General features: G+C 43.5%; 3 protein-coding genes across 3 annotated transcripts in view; 1 reads left to right on the forward strand and 2 right to left on the reverse strand.

Annotated features, from left to right (window-relative positions):
- Nucleotides 1-2,292: 2,292 nt before the first annotated feature.
- Nucleotides 2,293-25,549, forward strand: part of T265_08995 (hypothetical protein) — a gene marked incomplete at both ends in the record, with an annotated part of 53,522 nt that continues 30,265 nt past the window's right edge. Inside the window, 4 exons of the mRNA XM_009174945.1 lie at nt 2,293-2,394; nt 8,987-9,341; nt 16,893-17,036; nt 25,000-25,412. Of these exons, the coding sequence (XP_009173209.1) occupies nt 2,335-2,394; nt 8,987-9,341; nt 16,893-17,036; nt 25,000-25,412 (972 nt within the window). The remainder of the gene's footprint in view (nt 2,395-8,986; nt 9,342-16,892; nt 17,037-24,999; nt 25,413-25,549) is intronic.
- T265_08996 (hypothetical protein) lies at nt 11,138-11,470 on the reverse strand (the record flags this gene model as incomplete). The annotated part of the gene is made up of 1 exon (XM_009174946.1): nt 11,138-11,470. The coding sequence occupies one exon, from the start codon at nt 11,468-11,470 to the stop codon at nt 11,138-11,140; it is 333 nt and encodes a 110-aa protein (XP_009173210.1).
- The window catches only part of T265_08994 (hypothetical protein), a gene marked incomplete at both ends in the record, with an annotated part of 36,545 nt that continues 28,749 nt past the window's right edge, over nt 17,754-25,549 (reverse strand). The window contains one exon of the mRNA XM_009174944.1: nt 17,754-17,877. Within this exon, the coding sequence (XP_009173208.1) occupies nt 17,754-17,877 (124 nt within the window). The remainder of the gene's footprint in view (nt 17,878-25,549) is intronic.

Consider the following 25,549-nt stretch of genomic DNA (forward strand, 5'->3'; position numbering starts at 1 on the left):
GGGGGGTGTTTTTCTCCGGTTTCACCCTTTTTGCAGATCAGCAGTAGTGTACATCCTAGGGCCAGTCGAATTCGCAACCTCCTAGTTAGTAGCTCAGTGGCAAAGGATAGCTGATTAGCGGCGCCATTACTTCAATTTGAACAAGTTATGGTGTCACTCACGTTTAATCACAGTTCACATCAACGATGTTCCATGGTTCTTCCTGTGCCCGAAGCTGGATTTCTGGAAACTCACGTAGTTGCACATTAATTCTCCCACAGAAATTTGTGAAGGGGGCGGAAATCCTCAGACCTGAGAACGCTTTCTTTTGGCCACATCTTGAACAGAGTGGACAGCGGTGATAGACCACCTCGATAAGACGGTCTGTTCCGTCTCTCCTTGTGGATGGCTTATTCCCATATGTACACAAGGTAACCAATGGCTGGAGTGCTACATGAACATGTTTATATGCACCCAATATTTTAGTGAGAATAAATCACGCTGGAAAACGCTCGGTCCAAAAATCATGTATACATCGCAGTGCTTACTTATCCAATCTAGGTGGTGTGGATACTTTCAGTTGGGGCTGTTTCAAATGCTAAGCAGAATTGCAAATTCTAGAGCCTGCGATAAGCTTCTGTAAACAATGATCTCTGAGTGAATGGAACAGCAACGTTCGATCAAGCTCTATCAGGCTGCACGAACTTACTATGTAGGTTGGAGCTTCGCGCTCAAACCTAAACTGTCCCATTATTGGCACATTAATTCTTTCGGATTTGGCGTGGTAAAAAATGACAGAACCGTTAGGTTTTAAAACATACACTACCACCGTAGAGTGGGTAGTCAGGAGACAGCAGCAGTCGATGTTCACAAGGAGCCGTTGACGGCAAATGCCAGTTCTGAAATGAGCAGTTATGGAAACTGGTGGTGGTATTATTGGGACCAAATGGCACACAAAGCACACACTCACATGTTGGGTGACGCAGGAGTGAACAGCCTAGGGAGGCAACAAAGTGTGTGTATTGAAACGGGGACGGCAAGCACAAGTCAAGCGAAGTAAAAAGCATCGCTCATGGTCTCTCAGTGGGATGTAAAAGCGAACAACTTTTTCCTGCCTGGGGCTCTTTATGGATCATCCGGGGTACCTATAGCAGGGACAGAGAGATATACACACATTGGGTCATACGACAAACACATGTTAGCAGACGGTGTTTTGGTTTTAACTACGCTACACCGCCGTCGACTGAAACAGCCACCGATAAAAAATTACCTCATTTCCGCGAAGTTCGCTCACTCGCGTATGTTGTGTAACCATGTAAACGCTTTTTTTCACAGTCTCTATGAGTTAATAATCAACGCTAGTCAAAAAAACAAGAAGCAAAGCAAAGGCTTCTAGTACGTTTGACTGCCACATGAGCTATGTAACTAATGTCGCGTATAGCGGTGATGATGTAAACTAGTAGAGATCTAATAAGTGGGTAACTCTGAGATACATGCAGCTATGCGTAAACGGATGAGAATCCACAGAAAACTTTACTTGCCCATAAAAATTGAGCCGAAAGTGAACAAGATTTGGAGGCTAGTGTTACCAGTGAAGAAGGTAGAAATCTCCCTGACCGGAATTTCATTCTATTTCATTTTTATTCGCATTAAGCTACCTTCCTCAAGATTGCGTGCAAACGTAGAAATCATGTCACAGTGCAAAGTGAATTGTCACTAGTTCCTACTTCTTCCTCATAGTCCAACATCGGTGACAATTCAGAACTTTGGTAACTATTCGCTCCGCTTTTAGCTTTTCATCCGCAGTGAATTACGGACTACAGAAGCATTCATTGTGCTAGTTGCCTAAACTATGTTTTACCCTAAAATATTACCAAGATCTATGATGCATGAATGCAGAGGTAAGCCCCGTCAGAAAGCTTGGTGATAAATCAGTCCATGTTGTGCTGCATATACTCCATCGGTAATTTCACCAGCATGGTCAAACTTGAGCGTCTGTCTGGAATTGCGTCCTGGAAAAAATTAATGGTGAATGTGCTCTACAGTTCCCGGATGGCTTCGTTCGAGAGACATCAGTCGTCCGGTCTACCTTGCCGCAACAAATGACTGCGTTTCGGACGGCAATACCGACGCCTTGCTGGGCGGCCGTTTCTGGGTCTGTCGGGTGATTGGTTGCCTGCAGGCACGATCGATTGTCCTTATAGCCCGTGGTCGCTCGTCGATCCCATTGGTTGTGTTGGACAGCCAATCAGCTAACAGTGCTACCCCTGCAGCCAACTTTGTCTGGTTTTAGACCATGTACTGCTGTCGTAGTTTCCTTGCCGGACTGGGGACGGAGCAAACCATCTAAAGGCCATGACATCAGTTGCCAGGGTGGCCCCTTTACCTGGCGAACTAGAATTATCTGATCCTGGGGTAAGTGGAAATGTGATTTCACCGTTTTGGTCAAGTTTAGTGTGGAGTGTTTTTGGTCCGTACCACAGTACACTGCAAATTTAAGTTTTTGTGCTATATATTTATGAAACGCTTGACCGAATCGCATCCTAGGGATCTATGCCTTTCAGATTTGGTTAGTTCGTCACGAAATCGTCACATAAAGGACGAATATGTGATCATTCAGGTGGAAAGCGTTCGTGTCGCCTTATTGGAATCACTGGTGGGTCATTCGTCATCCATGATGGTTCTGTGAACAAGGCGCTCATGGAAGCTGCATCAAACAAACCTCTAGTGTGGGTCAAAATGCGGGAGTAAAATTCGGTACAATGAACACTTTCAATAGATACACTAATCCCATGAAAACTACTTGCACTTACAGCTTTACCCTGCCATGCTCGCTTTCTGGGGCCTGTACAAATTTCCACGACAAACGCTGCTAGATAAAGTAATACACTGTGGTGAGAGCAAGTCTCAAGTTAACGTAGTAGCAGGCCCCCGTTGAAAATATCCTTTGGACATGATTCACCAGGCACTAGCGGGCCTGGGCACTTTTCAGGCGCCAACCTACTGCAGTGAGGGAGAATTGCTGTTGAGCTTGTTGCTCCCGATTTGCGTGTGAGCCCAGAGAATTGTGTGTATTGCTTGGACCCAACTGTAAATGACATATTTCTTGCGCAAGCACTTATATCCTGTTCGCTCTGTGAAACAAAGTAGTTACATTTGATTTGAAACTCTTGTATCCTTGTGCAAGTTTCTCGAAAAACGTTGGAAAACTGCTAGAAGGCTGCGATTACTCTGACCATTGAAATCGTCAGACACTTCTTTCAACTGTGCGTTAAATCGTAAATCTTTGTCAATTCTGGTTAATTCTCGGTCTTCCCACAATCAAGATACAGGATATATGCTCTTTGTTATATCACTTAATATTGTACGAAAGCAGTATAGAAAATTCCTTCAGTAACTGACTTCTACGAATACGGCACTAGTCATTGTCGCATCAATCCGATAAGCACGCGTTAATCGGGGACCAAACTAATAAGTTTGGGTGACTTAATGGGAGAAGAGGTGAAGATGCATCAGTACACGTGACCCCAGGGCGCCATAGCTTGATGCGTGTAATCAACCGTTACCGTTTATGGATCGTGACAAAGCAGCTGACCGACCTTTATTTATTTGTACTTCTGAGATTGTTAATTTACCCATACACCGGGAGATTCACTTTTCCAGGAAAGGATAGAGAGAAGTTAAATTCTTCGAGGAAGATCGCATTGCACACGCCTATTTTGGTGAGATTTGCTTTGACCCTATGAACATCGTAGAGTATGCCAACACCACCCAGTTTCAGTTCCACTCGCACCGTACGCATGTTGGTCAATGTCTGATTCCACTAACTTATTTTCAACTCCCCTCCGCCCACATAACACTCCCCAAGAGCAAATAGCTGCCATTTTCTTAGCAAACGTCTTTGAAGGCTTCATCTTCTTGAAGCTTCTTTCAATTTTTTCCGATCCACTTCCAAATGTTAGACCCCATCTGATTCGTCGCACCATGGTACACATGATTGTCTTGTGTCCGTTCCTGAGAGCACAATCAAAACAAGCCCTTCAGTACCTCGCCTAGTGGATACATAAGGCTTCTTCCTGATATTTTAGTGGATGGCTACCGATACTTACTGCGTTAACAGGAATGGGAATGGTTTTAGTGAAGACTCCAATGATGTTTGCCTTTGGTATGAGTGGTAGCATCAACACAGCAGTTGTGTTGGTTTATTGCATCTTGTTTTGGGTCAAAATCACACATTCCTTTTGACAAACAAGTGGTATCTACTATGCCACAAACATAAACCTAGTACGAAATGACGCTGCTCGGGTACGGTGGATCGATGTGAAGCTTTACATCATGAAGTGTTACTCACCAATCGGGTTGACAATAACAGACCGGAACAAACCAAAGCAGACACCTACACTAGTGCTTTGAAAAGTGCACTCAGGTTAGGGTTGCAGTGTAGTCAGAAGAAAAGTCGGATTTCATCGAGACCCAAACCTCTGTTTTCAAAGGATTTATAATGTAACCTCGCTAAGTTTGCACCATTCATGGTACCAGGGTAGTCGGGAATACAGAACTAACTACTTTTTCGACAAAACTCGTGGTGGTTGATAAGACCTAGGTAGATTCCTCGACAGTTCAAAGAGCAAATCATTCACGGAAGGAAAAAGTGGAGCGCTGTCTCGTTTTTCAGGTTTGTCACTGGAAATGATAAGCGACCGCAAAGTTGGAAGCCTCACTTATGCTGATGTAGCCAAAACACATCGGATCAGAAATCAGCGGCTGGGTACCAATAACGAACCTTATTCTGTGGATACTCATCCTGAGTGTATAATCATCGTCCTTGTTTGACTGAAATGGGTAGAAGAGACGGTAGCAAGTGTATCAAATGTCAAACACTGGGGAAGCTGAAAGCGGTTTTATAGAAGATAGGGCAGAAGACATAGCCCATTTCGACGGGGACTTTGGATCTTTGTAAGTAACGTGTGATTGGGTTGCGAAGCTTTAATCACGAATCAAGGTCGTTGTTGTGAAGCTAAGCGGCTCAATGCTTTGATGGAATTGTAACCAACGATTTTGACGATGATCACCTAAACGATTACGATTGTGGATGCAATGATGTGCGGTGCTGCTGGCCCACAAACTGCGTTGATGGTGTGCTCGTTTTTCTATGTGGTCGGCATTGGCTGGTTGCTGAGGAGAAAACGATGTTCTCAACATGCAGAATATTTGCAAATAAATCGGGTGTTATAAGCGATTTGAAATAGGAGTAAAAGAAACTTTGTGCACCGTGCTCTGTTGTCCTTTCTTGGTCGTAAGAGTTCATCAAATATCATACAACGGCAATTGGATTCCAGTTCAGAAAGAACTGGAGAAGAACTGCAGAACTGTTGCCTCATAGAACAAAGGTATGGTTACAATGTTCAGCATTTTCATATAGACCAAGGGTTACGACCACTCAATCCATCTGAAGCAAAGAAGCTGGACAGTAATGACCGACAAGTGAGTAACGTAATGGTTATCGTCCAAGAAGGCCCTTCGCTGGTTTTGTGTCGCACCCCATTATTCTGGTTCGTGAAGCGTGGTCAGGATATTTGCCTGTCCTGCTATGTAGACTGCTTTTCAACTCGATATGAAAAGTATAGTCAGTCAGACAAAGTCCATCGCGAATCGCTGAAATTGCTGAAGCGTCATAAGCAGTAGCTGGGGTGCCACAAAAATCTCATTTTCCTGGAACCTTTGATAAGCAAAGTAGGTACAAGTCAATGCAACACCTCAACAAATTTAAGACCACTGACATTTGATGGTCTACTCCATGCAGGAGGAAAGGTTACGCTACAAGATAGTGCTGGAGCCGAGGCGTTTGTGATATTACCATCTTACTGTCAAATGACGAAATTAATCGTCATTGATCTCAAAGAATCTGAGGGTCATATTTGAGCGACACAGTTTCTCGCGATTTTGGAAAGATATTTAGGACAGTTCGTGGTGTAGGAACAGTTAGAGTGGTTGTCAACACCCGTGCAACTACCTGTATCCGAAACCGTGTTTTCCACTGATGTCCCCGCTGCACCGTGGAGAACCACCGGTGTTGGGTTTTCATTTGGACACTATGTCGTGAATTATTCTGGTCCGTTTCTTGCTAAAATCGAGCGAGGGAAGCTGACGGTTTATATATTGAAAGACTCCTGTAGTACGTATTAGAATAGCGTGTAATATTTCAGTATATTTGTGCATCAGGATTTGCTCGGAAATATCAATAAACGAAATAGGTCGAATAAATTAAATGTTAAGGGGTCGAACTCGTTAGGCGCGGAACTTCCTGGTATTATTCAGTGAGAGGGTTGAAGATTCTTTTGGAATGCAATATAAAATGAGATTTGAACCTGCCTGATACCAATACTGAAGCGGTGTACGTGAAAAGACTGTTCGCCCTATTAAACAGATATTAACCTCAGTAATGGGTCATCAAGCACTTACCTAAAGGAAATTGATTGACTCTTTAGTTCAAGTGGAGATTATCATTAGGGACCAGTTTGTGGTGTCCCAGAAAGAGGTGATGCGCTATGCCCGAACAACCTATTGCTACAAAAATCCAATTTTGGCGTACTACATAATTACATCAGTTTCACAGAGCGCTAAACGAAGATTTGGAGGCTAAAACAAAGTATGGCGGCCATACTTTGGGATAGTTTTGGGAGTATCTACCATCTCCTCAACTGCAACAAAAGGTTTAATGCGAGTAGAACATCCAAAATGGATGAGATTACGCCTGTAGCAAGTGAACCAAAGGAAGTATTTCTCGCGCAACGAGGTACGTGAGTCAAGCTATGGTTCTCATGGGTCTGTCTTGGAAACTGCTGGTAAAATGCCTACGGAACTTGGTCATCTTTGGTGACATTTATTAGTTTCTGTTGCGCCTACTCTGTCTTTATGCTGTTAGGTCCGGAAAGCTCATATTGTTTTTTGTAGCTGGACGTTGCGTTCGTTGCCCCATCTTTGTGTTCGCCATGGTATGGAAGTGTGTGATGTTCTACTCTTTCTTTCTAAAGTCCAACTTCGAATCGCGAACAATTTGATTTTATTGTGCCATATGGTTGCACAAAACCTAGTTAACTTTTGTCTTGTTTTAGGCAAATGGTTTCTAACAGGTCATGTGTTCGTATGCCGTTTGGGAAAGGTTTGGGACATACATATCCAGTCTTGTTATTTTGTAAGGCAATCTACATAGAACGTCACATAAATTATCGAAAATACCTACAATAGGGTAAACCACTTTCTGAAAAGCTAGGGGTTGTTTCTACTGGCGATTTCTTTCGAGAGTATTTCACCTGGAGAGAAGAATTTATCGCCATCCATGTATGGAATGTATGACAAGTTTAAACTATTGATCTTGATCATCATCCTCATCATCACTGACAGCAATACTCCAATGACACACATATAGTACCCAAGTGCCACACAACCTCGAAGGAAGAAAGCCTCAGTAAAGATGGACTGTTATGGAATCATTGAGAAGAATTCTTATGTCCTTAGCAGCAACGATCGAGACACCTTCGGACAGCATTAAGATAAACACATCTTAGCATGATGTCGAAATAAGGCGTCATCAGAAGAATGAACTCAGCGTCCTTTGCAAACTTTGCCCGACTTAAGCGCAGAGCATTACGACACAACCTCCACTAGGCAGTCCGGCTAGGAAATGACAGTGTATGCGCTACTGGCATCGGTTGTGTGCAGTTTCCTGCAGGGCTTCCAACCACCTACAAGTAAGATCGCTTGGATCCTGGCCAGCCTAGGCAGTCGGCTAGGAAATGACAGTGTATGCGCTACTGGCATCGGTTGTGTGCAGTTTCCTGCAGGGCTTCCAACCACCTACAAGTAAGATCGCTTGGATCCTGGCCAGCGGAGATCCCACTCAAAGTAGCCGCTTTCATTTTACGTTACCATGTCATGACCTGTCCTCGAGAGCCTTTCGCCAACAGTCGTTCGGAAGAGAAAACAGTGCGTTCTTCAGTAGACCGTGGTTAAACATTTTTGGCACCTGCCTCGACCCCCTCAAACTGGCAGGTTCAAAATGCTGTTGTAAGAAACTGGATTCAATACCAAGTACTCACTTACGCACCACCTCATTGCGGAGTTATTACAGCCAGCTAATCCTTGGGATGCTACGCAGCACTAGATGGGTGCCTGGGTGGAATGCCTACAGCTGAGATCTACATAAAAGTGACTGTCAAGTGGGACAGAACGGGATTTGAGTGATAACAATGAAGAATTATGAGAGGTATCAGCAGTCACGTGTTCTCCCGTGTCTGGCCTGCTATATGCAGCGAAAAGGTGACCCGGTCGATGTGGCATGAATGTACTTTTATCTGTAAGGTTCATGGTTGTATGTGGGCTGGGACACTGTCAGGGTGCCCAAATCTGAGCTGGAGGACGATGAGGGTCCTCAACGAAAGCCTGTGGCCCGAAAGCCTGACTGCAAGACAGCGATGGTTGGCTTGAGACTACTCGAGTAGCCCAAGCTGTAATGAGCAAATCGACATACTTATTCCAACGCCCGACGTGGAGTGCTAGGAGACCATGTTTGTCAGACCTCCATCCATTGGCCATTTCGGCAGGAGAGACTGTGTGAATGCTGAACGAGCAACCTCCAGCACAGGCCATTGAGTTACTGAGGCACGCAAACTGTCACACCACGAAAAGATCCAGTCTATTGGCATTCCAGTCTATTAACCTTAATGGTTCTATTCAAACTGCGTACTTACCCATATATTCAAAGGTTGCTCTGTGGTACTCATTTCAGAAACCACAGGTGTGAAATCCATTGTTTTTTTATAGAACCAATTCCTAAGCCTCCTTGATGTTAAGATAACACATCAATAGGCAAATTAACCATTGTAGAATTATAGCATGACTGCCTTGTTGCGGTGAAACCAAATATGTTTTCGCTTTTGTCACATCTGTCGAACGAAGTTACATAAGATTAACAATTCATTTGTTCCATATCGTTCCAAATCGTTAGGCGTTCTTCAAATCTCAACCCGGTGCCCTGAATGACCCCCACAATACAATTCCGGAGGATGATGTGTGGCACTCCAATCCAACGGTATGCGGGGAACTACCCTGTGGTGGGACAGATAAAATGCAAGATGGCGTAGTCCTGGAGATCGATCTTCAGGACTTGCAACCAATCACCCCTCCTGACGGTGGTTGGGGTTGGTTCGTCGTACTTGGCAGCTTCCTATGCATGTTTCTGGTGGATGGTGTTTGTTTTTCTTATGGAATATTTCTCAGCGAATTAGAACTCACATTTGAGGCCAGCAAGACCCAAATGACTCTGGCCGGGGCACTCTTGACCGGATGTTACTTCATGGTTGGTGAGTAATGTCGTACTATTTTCACCCACGTTACATCTGAGGGGTTTTAATCCGCAGATTTTGCATCATTTAAACTAGGTTTTTACACAGAAAGGTCTATTCTGTGCTTTTGTATAGTGATTAGTTGGATTGTGTTGGTAATCCCTCCCATGAGATCTCACAATGAGAAAAGGTTCGACGTCTTCGGTGGTATCGCACACTAGGTCGTGGCTGGCCAAATGTACTGGTATTTGCTCCTTATGCGAGTTCTCTTCGAAGGTTACTTCTGTGCTGGAAGCACTGTACAGCTTAGGTATTTTACGTTAGAACATTCATTGTTACACTTCAGAATGGATAAAAAATTGCCTCAATTATGGGCCAGGAGCTCCCCAGTGCGTGTTTATTGCCAACTGTCATTCAAAACGGGAGTAATGGCAATGCTCGGTTCCCAGAAATATGCGCAGAATACGAGTTTTACTTGTGTTCACGCCACCCTCTGTCCTGACGTGATTCATATGGTTTGTCCACACCAAGGCGGTGATGTGCCGAACCTTAGTTTCTCCCTCATGAGAGCTCTTTATTGGCCCATATTTTTATTTTATTGGAAATTGAACTTCGGACAATTACCAGTATTACAACCCCCCAGCTCAATTTGGACGCATCTGGATAATCAAGTCCTAGTGCGGAGTGTGTTCACGCTTGAGCTGTGTTGATTCGCCCGAGTCAAACCGCAAGAGATTGATGTGAACGGGGATTCTACAAAATCCTGCAAAGGATCACACTTTTGTTCCCACGTTTTGCTGTTTGCTTTCTATGCAGCAAGATATACTAGACTTATCTGAGCTAGAGAAACTAACAGTATTCTTGAGAAAAGCGATTTCTAGCACACATTCTTTTGTGGTTCTTCGCTACCCGTTATTCTTGAGTATATACTTTGTTGTGAGACTTACGTTAGCAATATTTGGTGCATGGGTACAATCCTTTGTAGTCTGTAGCTGTAGCTAATTTGAACCTTATCCCCTGACTCACATCTAACATATAGCACTTCACGTTGCTCACCTGTCTCATTAAATCCCGTTGCGTGGGACACATAATTGCTCTCGTGAGAGCAGAACGCCATAAAAACTAGCTTTATTGATTGGTTTTCCTTTGTAAATGTTTACTTATGCAGCCGTCACACTGTGCTTCTATCTCGCTAAAAGTGGCAGGAGTGATTGAACTGCTTTGCCACTGCACTTAACGATGTTATTAAACCACAGCAGCATTCTTCTCAGTAAGTAATGTCCTTCGGAATCACTTGCTTAATTACTTTTCAAGTATTTCATGTTGAAATGGAGAACAAGATACGATTTTTCTCTGTTGTTGGCTATGATTGTCTTTCATAACCTGATACTGAGCAAATTGCCAAAAATTCCCAAGTAGACCGGGTTCCGTTCGTTCACCCTAATATCACCCAAAACCGATCATTAATGTTGGCCGACTGGACAAATGCGTAGCTTTTTCACTGTCTGTGTGGTTGTGAAACATCGCAAGCGTGACATTTATCGGGTTATCGACTGAAGAAGAATGACTTTCTTAACGTCAGTGACTGGATGAGACACAAGGGACGCAGTCTCACCAAGTGAAGCTATGTGCCAGTGTCGCACGTGGTTTACACAACCAGATCTCCTCATCTAAACGCACACACCAGGTTAATCTTGAAGGAGTGCATTTTTCATCAATTGAGTCAGCAACTAAGTTGCATTCAGATTACAATTCACCCGACTGGTAGTCTTAAGGCCGAACAGGCATCTGGAATGGAATGCACTTCCCACTAGTCAAGGTGGATTACCAAGAGGAACATGCCCTCGCCCATGTGGTCGGTCACTGTACCGAAAGTTGAACACCTCCATGGGGTGATTTTTGATCACAGTAGTTAAGTGGCCAAGTTTCTGCTTCCAGAATTTCGTGAAATTCAAACGCTTTAGTTCAGCAAGGCTAGTGAACAGGTTTGATTTGTTTCCAGGCTCACCAGCCGAGCGTCGATTATGGTGCTGATGCAGGATATCATCCTGGTGCCTTAGCCATTCAAATGTGAAGGTTCCAGTTTGTCTCGGGTGAGTTAGCTGGAAACCGATGCACATGCTAGGACCGGCTCCTTCTTCAATCATATCTGGACCGCTGTTTGTGTGAAGTCACCACTCACCTGAACATTCATAAGCAGACTATGGAGTTAGGAAGCATACCGAGAAGGAACAAGGGAATCTTGACAAAAATAACACTAGAAAAGAAGACGAATTGTCTGAAGCATTTCCATTTCAATGCAGTAAAAAACCCATCGAAAAGACCATACGTTACATTCTGGCTGGGCGAACGGATGTGAACAATGTAGCAGCAGAAAAAGGCTGTCTCATAAAGTGGGACTGTGGGAAAATGCTGCTTATCGTCTTCAGTGGTATTTGTAGAAAGATATATCGTATCATTCCATATAACTCTCTTGGAAACTTTGAAAACACGGAGGTAACTTTAATCGTTTTGGCGTTTTGAATGATGCACAAACCACGTCGCCCAAAGTATCGCTGAACAGAAGTCAACTTCAAAACAATGAAATAAACTGGCAATATCTTTCTAGACCATTCACGGTGCAAGAACATTCAGAAGACATCTGACAAAAAAGCCAGTAATCCATATCAAAGATGCACATGAACTGTACGTGTATGCCAGATTCTGTCAGCCTGTAAGAAATAGATTGACAGAAAAGGACGGAATATCCTGATTGGCATGCTAGTTCCCTTGAAAACAGTCTTATTCGTTCGTTGCGTTTTTTGCGAATGGCAACGACGTGGCTTTCTACTTCCAAGGTTAAATATTACGGCGTTTGGCCGGCGAAATTGGAATTCAGTTTATGGGATTCCGAGTTTCTGTGATTCATGACCCACATGATCTAACTAAATGACCATGAAATAACACTTTTCAGCTCGTATTCCAAATCTAAGAAAACATGTTCCCAATGTCCTTAGAGGTCAGACAGGACATTGGACTGCAAATTCTGCATTTCATGTAATGTGTTCAGCGTTTCTACTTTTTCCAACCTACATTTCAAGTCTTAGTTGTCCATATTTGCTCAAACTTCCAACGATAAATTCACTCACCAATCAAATTAGACTCCGACACCATGCCGTATTTCAATTTTTGCCCTGCTCTACCTGTAAAAAGCAGACAGGACAGCAAGATCAAGCTGTTTTTTCTCGAAGTGTCACACCAAGTAAAACCCAGTACTTACTCCTACAAAACCGATGGATGGTCATGGTCACATTGGCGTTTTGAAGAGATTCCAGATTCACGAACGCCTCACGGTGTGATTCGGACGGTGCTCTTGACGGTTTGATACGTACGCAGGTGAATACCTACTGTTGTGAGCTAACGAAACACTGACTAGTTTGCAGAGAGCCTGGCATAAAACCATGCAGTATCTGGTGTATCAAGCTAAACCGGCTAGCACAGATCCTGCTCTCTTATCGTAATTCCTTGTAAACAGTCTAAGATGAACAGGCAGCGCCTATTCCGTCACATGTGCCTATCGTGTGTTGCACCGAGTGTTAACAGGGCGTTGAAATCATCCAGAGGAAAGAATCTTCCTATCGCTATTAGAGACCTATACGGTACTAGATTAGGTCGCGCAAATCCCTTGTTTAAATATGTGCACCTCCCAGAACCACATGGGAACCACACACAGTGGTGCACATATTCACAGCATGTAATTCTTTTGTGTTCCGTCGCCGGGTAAGAATGCCAGGCAGCGACTACGGTAAATTAAAAAATTTCACAGTACTGTTAACTGGTGTGTTTCATTGACCTAGTCACCTGTGATGAATGTGTCACTTATTATTCCCGTCAGGACAACCTATCATGGTTTATCCTGCCAGAATAATAGTGGCTTTATAGTATTTGAGTACATCCCGGTTCATATAAGCGTAGCAAAAGAGTTTTTAACCGAATATTTATTCAACCTGCCTCACCCGATGATATCTGATGTGTAGAGACTTGCTAAAAACCATCTGTCGACCTAAGCATGAAGGCATAGCAAGAGGAAACGGCATCAGCTAGCTGTTTATCATCGAAGAACCGCGTTATTCGTCATTCCCTTTAATTTTCAGTGCAAAGCCACTTCTCATCCCAGTACGACACTTTCCAATCGCCTAATAACCCACCGTCAAGTTCATATGGCACTACCTGATGGTATTCCATTCACCCTACGAGTAATGTCACCTTTGGAGTCATAATGTCGGACAGGTGTATGTATATGCCTACGTATGAATATATATATATACATATATATGTATATATGTACACAGATGTATACAAAACTTCGTCTCAGGACCAAATACTCGATACTTTGGAGGTCTTAAGTATCCCATCGAAACGTGGATTAAGCCGGTCGCCTTTCTAGTTTGAAATTGCGTGTTGCCTTCACGGGTATTTGACTTGTTAGAGCATCCCTATTTAGTTAAATTGTCACACCGCTCTAAAACGATTGAGTCGTGAACCAAGTGGGTATTAGCAAGAGCCACAAAAGGTGACTTTAATTCATTATATACATTGATGATCGCTTGAAGAATGTCTTTGCCATCTATTAAACGAATTCGTCATTCATAAACTATCCACGTTGATTATGGCTTGGTTTCGGAATATTGGTGCTCTTGGCTTATTCCAAATGCATAATAGTTACTTTTGACGCAACTTTTGAGTCCCCGTGCCAAACTTGCACTACATACTTGTCCCAAATACTGGCCGGAATCGAGTCCTTTCACAGTCAACATTTAGTGTAATCGATCGTATGTTGCTGGAACTGAGTGTTTACATTCACTTGGCTGTCTTGGAAATGGTGGACCTGTAGACTTGGGACACGCTAGTTAGGTATGCCTCGATAGTACATTACGATAAACATCTGCTGTAAGTCAGACAGTTGAACTGGGCCACCTTTGTTCATCACTCAAGACTCTAAACCTACAGTGTCTCAGAACAAAGTCAGACATTAGAGGAAAACTGAAAGTATTTATTGTTTGGCAGTAAGGCATATAAAAATGCATGCTGTGAAAATCAGACAGCTTGAAAACGCGGATAAATGTAAGTGCAGTCCAGGTTATTCAGAGGCTAGCACGCCCTGGTCTTGGCGGATTAGCGCATTCCATTATTTATCTATCATTCATGACTCCGGTGTTGAGGGCCGAGTTGAGACAATTCTGAGCGTCCAGTGATGCGACGCAGTCTCTTCTACCCACATGGACTACTGTTGGTATTGGAAACAGAGAGGAAACAGCTACTTCGTGTGTCGTAGATGGACCGTCAGCCCAAATGTGTCCAGAAGCACCATAAGCGGGTGGCTGATATCGATATCCTTTGAGGCTAGCACTTCTGCGACATACTGGTCGTAAGGGAAGAATTTGTTGGAAGTCGTTCCTCTTCCCGCGATCGATTGAAAGAGCTCACATAAACATCAACAAAGTGAACCTGCAGTCCGTACTGTAAGTGATGGGGCAACAAGCGTACATATTCAATCACGTGGCTGCAGCGGAATTTCTCCAAGTTTTTGGGCTGTGATCCAAAGTTTCAGTAGCCCACTGGTGGGCTTAGAATGGCTAAAATCGTTCTGGTGTCCCAACTGTCAGCATCATTCTTATTCAGCAGTGAAAGGTCTATCAGAGGAGAGCAACCCACAGTTGAAACCATTTTCAGTCAATCCTTTCATATGGTTTCAAGGACAATTGTGTATTTGCGTCCTTTTGAAGAGGTGTGATGTGATGCCGATGTGATGCTATTTCTGCTCGACCCTTTCAGTTAATCTATCCAGAGACTTAATCATTCAGGGCGACATACCATTCTCCAGACCCATGATTTTTGTACTAGCGTATAACAACCCAGAACACAAATCTCGCATCGTGATATTTGTGGGACGGTAATTTGTGCCACAAGGATATTGGGGATGAGTTTCTGGGAAGTGAAGTAATGTCTCTCTGAAGGTACCTACTTCCAGACCAGTTTTACGCGGCTGGAGCGAAGCGGTCTTGGTTCGAACACTGGTCTCTCATGGAAGACTACTCTTTGTTTACTACTGTGGACATCTGTGATCAAGTGACAAACACAACAGCTTTGTCTATCAAAGTGCCGAATCGCAACTTCTGGTTAATCCTTACTACTTTACTCGAATATCGTACCAACTAAAACACTGGCAGCATTTATGCAGCATGTACACTTGAAGAACACCATAAACGACAGATTCTGCTGGGATACTGTCGAATCTCCCATTGACATCAACTCAACTTGCAAGTGAATATATCTCACTAATTGTGTAGAATCTGATGTCCAATCAGGACGTGAAGTTGACGAAAACTCGGAACTGCGCCCAAATGTTGAGCCTCCAGAGAGGTTAAGCTGGTACTAGGTTCTCAGAATATGCAGCAACCTTATGAACACTGTGTTCTGTCAGGAAACTATTTGCACCGTTTTTAATGTTCATGCATGTATAATATGAGGTTAGGATGCCGAACACTACGCTATGGAATGCTGCCCCACAAAGCCTGCGAATCCCTAGACTATGCACAGATTCCAGAATTTTCATTTGAATGGAGTGAGCGCTTTAAGTAGCTGATTGTCAAACCTTGATGTATCTCTCACGATAAGGACGACTTTTCCTTGGCATGCACATTATCAGGTTCGCACATTCCAGTGGACTACAGGAATGAACCGTTATCCGCTTAGTCTGTCGTGAATGATACTGTGCGCCTCTCTTTGGAGAGGTCTGTTAGATGGATTACTTAAGCAGGTAAGACTTATGAGGCTGGAAATCATTTATGGAACCACTGACAGCTTTGGAGACAAATCAGCGTTTCCATTAGTCATGTGCTGCTCGCTTGGCATCTCGTTGTAGGGACACCGAAAACAAACTTTGCATCCTCCCTCTCGGTCTTTGCTTGGAGAGGAAATTGCTTCTCTAGCAGACCTTTATTGATTTTTTGATTGGGGTTGAGGACAAGCTCTCAAGAGACAATCATTTCAGGTAGCATTTCACGGAAACCGAGTTAACTGGTCGTATTGATTGTTCTACAGGCGACTGTTTATCTGTATACCAAAGCTTGCAATTGGCTTGCAAAACCGTCATAATTATACACTGATGATGCCTCCTCGTCTGTTGACGAACTGTTTCCAACCTAATTACCAAGCTTGCCAAACACTTCATCAGCAAACCTATCAACAATCAATAAACGCATCCTAACTACCAATATTCCAACACATTGGAGTGGTTTCATCTGTGAGTCTTTTACCAAAGAAGATTATTGGGGGGGGGGCTACCGTAATTTTCTACTATGACGTTCTGAGGTCACTTCATAACGCATCCTAACTACCAATATTCCAACACATTGGAGTGGTTTCATCCGTGAGTCTTTTACCAAAGAAGATTATTGGGGGGGGGGCTACCGTAATTTTCTACTATGACGTTCTGAGGTCACTTCATCTTGGCGATACTTTTGCGTTACGTTTACTCTCTCAACTTACGATTTTGAGTACATCACTACCGTTTTCACCTACCTTCAGGGCCTATTGCCAGTGGTCTCATGAATCGCTTCGGTGCAAGAATTTTGGTTATGTTTGGCGCCAGTCTGTCGTCAATAGGTATTATTTCCAGTACATTTGCGACCAATCTGCCAATTTTCATCGGGACTTTTGGAGTAATTGGAGGTAAGTACAGATGCCTCTCTTGTGCATTGTTTTCAGAACCATACATTGTGCGGCCAAACAGGGTACGCTATTGTCGGTTACTTAACATACACTTGTGACCAGAAGTTTTGTCGATGGGAAGAAAATGTTTGTTGACTGATCCCCGAAGCACAGTTGTCTTGCTTCAGAGGGATCAATTGGAGGAACCAACCAAATGAGACCTATTCTGAGGAATAGCATCTCTGTTGACAGCAATTACATATTATGTTGATTACCGCGGCGAATAGGAACTGTGTTTGTATAACTCACGCACACTCAAATGTCACAGATTGTTTCCTACTCATTTATGTGATTTCAAGAACACTTACTTCGGAATACAATCTGCGGTTAAAAATGATCGCATGGTCCTGACGATAGGGCTATATTGGCCTCAGCAGCTTCCGGCGTATGACATCATCTTCCAGAATGAACCACAATCAATTCAGAGGCTGGTTAAAAGTCCTTGAAACAGGCTATGTACGGCCGTGCGGGCGAAATTCGCCATCGCCGGTTTTGAACTCTTCTGGTTGTCTCAGGCTGTGTAGCAGTTGAGTCACCCTGTTCATCAGGATAATTCTTCAAAAACTTTCAATTGCCATCTTGTTGCATTTGACTGAACTGCAACAAGATTAAGACGGAGAGCCACTGAGCCACCAGTACTCCATGTAGTCTCATCTAACCGACCAGACGGAGCTACCTTCAAATACGCGTGGGATGTTCTAAGTTGGGACTTGGCGATTCACCTCGACGAGCAACTAATAGACCATCAGCCTGTTGTAACGCAAAGCCCCGCCTTTGACCTTTCACTTTTTGAGCAGCACCTCTGTCATGAGAATGCAATGAACAATAATTTTCAGCATAAGCTATATATTGGGAGGTTCCTCGAGGGTACTTTGGCGAAGTGCAATAGCATCCACTCCGCACCAGGCTGAGGCATTTGGAAGTATCTTTAATTCGTCAACGCCAGTTCAAGGTCACGGATTACACGTATTCCACGGCGCTGTTTACTGGCGTGGCGATCAACCACGCGTAGAATCGATCGAATTTAGGACCCGTAATCGCAGTCTTCAGGATGAACTGGCATGCTTTTCCTAACTTCCAACGTAGGAAATTACGAGGATGTTTCCACTGCTGTCATCACCATGGGATGTCATTAGCTCGTATTCTACCCTTTGTTCGCTAGTTAAGGCACAGTACCAGTTGCTCGGCTAACACAAATTGAAACAGGCTTAACCCTACAGCTATCCTCGTCACGCAGCGTTCGTTATTGAATGGGACTCACCACAGGTATTGAATGTTGATTCTGTGGTCCCTATTTTCATGGACTGCTAGTGAGCCGACTTTAATAACATGTTTGTTCACCTTGTACTGTTGTTAAGTGTTATTCTTTCACTATTCTGCCTTGCGTTGTGTGCATTTGGATGTATCTCGTTCGTCAAACTACCGCTGACACTCAGTTGAATGTGTTGGTTCAAAATGGCGGACACAGTGGAAGTGTGGATCACAGTTTCTTAGCTAGAATTTTTCCTAGGGTTTTTGAACAGACATTTAGACACGTACCAGTGTCCGATAATTCTCATCGTTTGAAGAATGTAGAGTCATAGTTTCATCACCACATCATTATCGCCCTGTTTTTTTTCCATCACACATCATTATCGCCCTGTTTTTTTTTCGGTCACTTTGATAATGAGATATTTCTGAGTCACTCAAACTGACATTCTTAATTGTTCGACACATTTAGTGTTAGGGTTGTTGATGTGTCTATTTGGACAACTGAACCACAATACTATTATGGTCAACACAGATGATATTGTTTATACCTGAAGAGTGTGACTGATCAAAACAATCAATGATAAGTGCTATTTGCATAAGTTGATTTCCTCTCACGTGCCCGTTCTTCCTGGCAATCGATTTCACTTTGACCTGCTGTATAGTGCAAGTAGTTTATTGTGGTTTTTCTTGACTGCCTTTTGATCCCTCGGATTATACCAAAGTTGTTTAGATACCTTTCTCTACTTTATGCATCTACCAACCTATGAATAGTTTGTACAACGTTTTAAGCCTGACGTTCGCTGTTCAGTTAAAAAATGTGGATCAGTCTATGTACTGTGGGCTAGTCAAGGTATTTTTCCTCACGTAACATTACTTTCGGGGTTGAGTACAATTCTTGGATAAACTATTTGTCACGTGGGATCACGCAGGGATCGGTGAACTCACACACAATGTAAGAGTACGGATGTGCAAATGGAGGTGTTTTAAAGCTTTTCACTTTGTCAGGTAGAAACCTAGACGCCATATTTCACAAACAGAACAGCCGTGGAATGACCATAACGGGATGCGAATACAAGGACACAGCTCTGACGCCCGGGTGGCATTATAGCAGTTTTGGTTTCTTGGCTTGAACGATATATGGAATTTCTGAAGGGACAAGTCTCCAAGAAAAGCGCAACTAGCCCACTACAAGTGGCGCAGAAAAAACCTCCAACTAATTTGAGGCCATATGCAGGAGCAAGCGTTCCCGGTTGCTTAGTCGATAGAGCAGAGCGTAGGCAGGAGGTCAGTGGTTTGAGTCCATCCCGAGGCGCATCTTTCCATTTACCCTATGTGTGTTTGAACTTCTAATTCCACAATCAGCTGAAACCCTTTCTACTTTCTGGAATTCTGATGCGTTCAATCCAGTTTTCCGATTCCCTGATGGAATTGTTTGAACAACTACATCATTTAGGATAATCAGACGAGCGCTACCAGTTCTGTCTATCACACAAAACTCGCGAGCCTTTGGAAAGTGTCATCCATCGTCTTTTCCCGAATCGTCCAAACTGACTGATATTCGAGCATCACGAAAAAGGACTTCGGAGCTACTATGCTCACTCAGTGACTTATAATGAGTGTTTGTGATCGCTGTATATGTGAAAAGTTGCATGCGAAGGATTTTCCCAAACTGTCTTCAAAAAGAACACCGAAATCGGCGAGGATAAAAGCGTCGAGTTTTTCCTTCAGAACAAACTATTTCAATTTGAAAACAGAATTTTGGATGTGTTCAAAATACATCCAAGTAAACTTCCTACCATTAACATGGTGACACTAAACACAAAGCAGGCAGCACATCTTGACTCTGTGAAAAACGTGATTTCGCGAGGTGCTGCCAGACGCCCAAAAATTCGCCATTAATTGATGGTCGGTCAGATAGTTCCATGGCTCTGAAAGAATGCAAAAGCAACATCTTGTCGATTGATGGAACCAAAACTGCAATCGAACCGTTAACGTTTCGCATTGAAATCCGATTGCATAGGCTAGATTAGTCACATGTTCCCTTAGTAACTGACGGGTTGAGCTTCATATGAAACCAGGTTCAGAACCACCCGTAACCATCATACCACTTCTATTCTTACCACTTCAGCTACATCCAATCACCTATCAAGCTATACCAATCTATCTTATTGCCACTTTCGTCGAACTCTAGATCGGCTGTATCTACTACATGAGTTCCGGGTTCTAACTGACTGCCATTCTTTGGACAGCTGTGAGTACGGCGTCCACAGTTGATTGGATGTTAGTACTCACTTTGAAGTATTTATCCTTGGCGGATCATTATTCCAAATTTCTGTGATTCTGCTAGTCGGATTTCACTTGCGACATGCCGAATATGATTAAAGCCTAATGGTAATGCACATACAGTCGCTTAGCCTAGATCCATTCCTTTGCGAAACAGGAGGCGATAGAAATTGCTTCAAAGTAAATGGTTACAAATGACATAAACTAACTCACAAACTGTCCTGAGTAGTGCCATCCGATAGTAACAGTTTTGAGGAGCGTCCCTGTTCACACATTTAATAATCTGGAGACCCTTAATCTGTAGATCTTGCTGGAACAGTTTTTACATCCTACAGTGGATGTGCTGCTGTAAAGCTCACTGGATCACGTCAGTCTTCGAGACTGAGTCATTGGTATGCTGCTTTCCTAATACCGGATAGTTTATTCCAATATGAAATCTTACCGGTGTGACTCATTCCTGCTCCAGCGACNCAGCGACCTGAGAAACTTTATGACTCAGGACCTACAAAGCCAAGCTGTCCATATGGATGGTTCAACTTCTGAGATACGCGACTTTAACCTTCATTCCGGGTTTCAACGCCTATCTAAGCGCCGATAAGACAACCTTGAATCAAGGCAAGACACCGTCCTTAAGAATATAGCGTCAGTCAACCTTGGATCAAGGTCAAACAGTGCCCTTAAAAATATAGCGCGAGGCCATTGTGCTGGCACGCACTTGCTTGTTTGCAACAAAGTTGTTGTGTTCCTCGTCGACGAGCCTTTTTCCAGCACTAGACACTGGAGTGGGGGACAGCAGTCAGATGTAGCACTATCCAAACTCGATCTCTGGAAAAGTGCATGCTCTTATGGGTTCTCTATCTCTCATCAAACGTTCAGACTTTGATATTATTTCGGAATGTTCCTGTTACCAACAGTACTTGACGGGTTTTACTACCAAAACAGAGCTCCCATAGAACAATAGTGACTATTCGGAAAGGCGAGTATCAGATAGCTTTCCTGAAGATAAAATAACGCTTACTGTCGGCCCCTTTAATGAGCGCGTGATGGTTGTTACCTCATTTATTAGCCCAGGAGCTGCCTTAGCTTGGGTGTGAAAAAACATCGCTGTTGCATCGCGCGAAATGACGTCAAATGACACGTGTCAATCTCTTGAGGAAACGAAGCGCACGTTTGCGTAAGAGCAGGTGGGATGTGGAATCTTCATTCGTTCAGTTGTTTATGCTTACTATTAGTTGTGCTGTGCTTACTGCACGATTCCGTCGGGGATCAAAAGAATTAAACCTCTAATGGATAAATTGATAGTGTGCTGACTTTCATATGGAATATCGTTCATGTGCCGAGATTTCCACGCCTTCCTCTGGTTGATATGGGTCTTGTAGGAGATGCCAATGATATCATTTTCGGAGCACTGAATCCTTTTATCCATTTCATCAGAACAGTCAGAACAGACATAAGCTACGAGATGGCAACACTTCAAATTGTCTTCATCAGTCACAGACGCAGAACGGTTATCAACTATGGGTGATGGACACAGTAACAACGAGTTAGAGACGTCGAGTTAAAGCGTCTTATTCGTGTTCATTTCCAGAGTAGTCGAACACAGTTTTTATGCCCCTGATTTGGGTTGCTGTACTCGTATAAGAATTACCTAACAGAAAGCGTAGCATGTATGGGCGACCACACATTTGAAGCGACACAACAGGATACGCGTTCAAACGGATAATCGAAGACGGATTTATCCACTCATGTTACTAAGGCTGGCCGTTACGGATTTAATGACTTTCTGGAGGATACTGTGCCTACAATGACCATTCGATATATTTTGTTCGATGCATACTGGTTGGTTGCGGGATTTGTGGAATTCACATTCGCGTCACGCGTTCGAAATAGTCTTTGCACAACTATTTTTGCATTCACTGCGGGCTCAGCCACAAAAACTGTACACATGTAAATACACGATCGGTAGCATTGCGGCCTTGCTTGCTCTCCCCGAGTTGGTTTGCTTGATGTCAGACCCATGCGCTTTACCTACGCTTTCGTCTTCCATGTGGGCCTGGTCACATCAGCCTTTCGCTATCATTTGTCAGTGGTTGGTTCCTGCACTTCCTTTCTTGAAATTTGTCCTGGATTTTTCTATGCACGTGAAGTGAACGGTCCGGTTTTTTATTCAGGCTACTTCCTCCTTGTTGACATAAAACAGGCTTTTTGTCAGTGGCTAAACCTACGGTTTACCCATCTAATCGCTTTTAACCAGGTCAATATAACAAACTGCACTTGTAGGGATTTATCATCAACTTGGAAAAAATTCGGTCGACAATGATGCACTTTTGCCCGTTCAGAGATGCAAAGCCAGATTTGACGAAACTGTAAGCCTGACGTCCCTAAAAAGTGGCAAGTATCAAGCGATGGTGACGGTGTACTGGTCATATGGGAGGCGTGAGAAACCTGAACTTTCGGTCGGCTGAAGGTTTTTGGAACAAAACCGGAACAGCTACTGATCACTGTGCTCATAAGATAGGTTATTTCTGAGACACAATCCTTGGGTTTTGTCCGAAGATCCCAGTGCTACGTTTGAGTAACGTGCGACAGAATGAAAGTCTAACATGACAGTCATGAATCTTTCTATGAGAAACGGTCATGGCAATCACTGAAAAACCCCAGTACACCGAATTTGGCTCTAACAATGAGCGGCTTTTTCGGATTCCATATGAAATAAAACTGCGTAGTCTCGGTGATGGGACTAATAAGGCGTCTCATAATGGGACCACAGCGTTTCTGAATTGTACGCTAGTTATAAGCCAGTAGATATTTCCATAAGCAGTCAAATCCATTCAGTGTTGTTTTGCTTTCTGCATGACATCTCAGTTCATTCTGCGGTTTAGTTGAGGCCATGGAGCACTGTCTTTCTGATGTACAACACTGAATTTTGTGAAAAGAAACTGAAAACTGTGCTTTTAACCTTAATCTTGACCGGTTGGCGTTCAGACCAACTCATGGGCAGGAGTGAGTAAAAAGTCTACGAAAGATAATCACACAGACCGACTAACTAACTACTGGAATCTGAGGACAGAAAAATTGTTCTATTCCCGATTGGTCATCTTGAAATAGTGTTTCTGTCGTTTGAAACCTCATGCGCCCTCCCATCGTCGAATATCACAGTCATGCAAAGCATAAAGCCAGTTGACGTGGAGCAGATTTTGTACCCTTGGCCCTGAACTGATTTTGATTTTAATACCCAAAACCGTTACGTTTTTATGAGATATAATTGCTACAAAGGGCTCTGTTTCTGATGTTTATGGAAACCCACGAAACATTGCACCAAGCGAGTGGTTTTTTGTTTCCTGAGTTCAGTATTCTACGAAGCTGCCATGTTTTGCCGTGTTTGTTTCCCAATGGGGGACATTGAAAGCCCCAAACATCGGCTGGTTTTCATCAACCTCAATTCAATCTGTTGTTGCAGTTGTCGTTCAAACACATTTTCAGGCTAAAATGCCGATAAATACATCGGTTGATCAAGGAGCTCACGGTGACTGGCGCACGAATATCTCAAAGTGGAAATCGTCGAGAAATGTGACTTCGTCTGTCAATGTGGTAGTACCGATACTTCGGTAAAACCGTAATTTAATTAACTCGGATTGCACCAATGCGTGGCTGAATGTATACTCAGATACCCAAGGAAAGCTACCAAAGACAATACTGCGGACAGGTCCAACACCGTATCAACAATTTCATACGTCCACGTTAAGTTCACAGTAGCCCCAACGGGTCATACATGTCAGAATGTACACAAGAGAAGACAAACCCCAGTGACTAAAAAAACGCACTCTGTAAAAGCCTATAGTTGTGAGGGTAGCCTCACCAGAAACTCATGAAAGATACTCTAGGACAATGTACTCAAGCTCACCCATTATTTGGAATGCTTGAACATCCTATTACGCAGTACAGATAAACTACACTACTCTGTTTATCAAACCGAATGGGGTTGAATTTCAGGCCATGTTGTGGCGGTGTGGTCGCCTATGAACCTGTCAGTAGTATCGTGTGAGAACACATTCAGGTGAAAATAAATTCGAATAATTGATCTTGTCGGGTAAATTGAAGTAAAAATTGCTTTACTTATGACTGACAACAAAAACTAATTTACTTCCAGTCAGTTCCTTTAGAGTTATTTATTTAGTATGCAGATGAGTTTCTTTTGCTTCGGTTGTGTAGAAGCTACGGGATATCAGAGCCTACCGGCCCGATCAATCAAAATTGTCTTGCCCCAGGCTGGCCCAATTAACGGCCGCCTCCAATGAATGAAGAAAATGGTTCCGTGATTGCGCCATCCTGCTTTCGTGTGGCTTTGCGCCTAGTTAACCTCCGTTCAACCCCTCTATCCCCGTTTTAGGGATCGGTTTTGGACTTATATACGTTCCGGCTGCAACCACAGTTACTGCTTGGTTCGTGAAGAAACGGGCCACGGTAACGGGGATCATTACGGCCGGCAGTGGGATTGGTGTGACTTGTTACAGTTTGGTTATCCCCCATCTAATTCAGATGTTCACGTGGAGGGGATGCATTCTACTTTTGGCGGCCGTCAATCTAAATGCGGCAGTTGCTGGTGCCTTGTTTCGTCCATTGCAACATACATGTCCGGCTGCCATGGATAAGAAAAAAGGCCGTATGGATCGATCAAAGTTGCCGGCAGTAAACGAGAATAGCGGTGAAGAAACGGAACCCAATATTCGAAAGCCTCCCAGTGTCTCACGTTTCCCCAAGCAGACCCAATTCCTCTCTGCACAAGAAAAGTCAAATATCCAAGTGTGTTCAGCTGTGCTCTTTACATCTTACGTATTTCCTGTTGTAAGAAATCCAGAATTTCAGTACATTTAAGACAGTTCTTGTTTGATCATAATGAGTAGGTTAACTGTCTCGTGTTTCTTCATAAGTGACTACTA

This window comes from Opisthorchis viverrini, assembly GCF_000715545.1.
Source record: "Opisthorchis viverrini unplaced genomic scaffold opera_v5_250, whole genome shotgun sequence".
Classification (NCBI taxonomy): Eukaryota; Metazoa; Platyhelminthes; class Trematoda; order Opisthorchiida; family Opisthorchiidae; genus Opisthorchis; species Opisthorchis viverrini.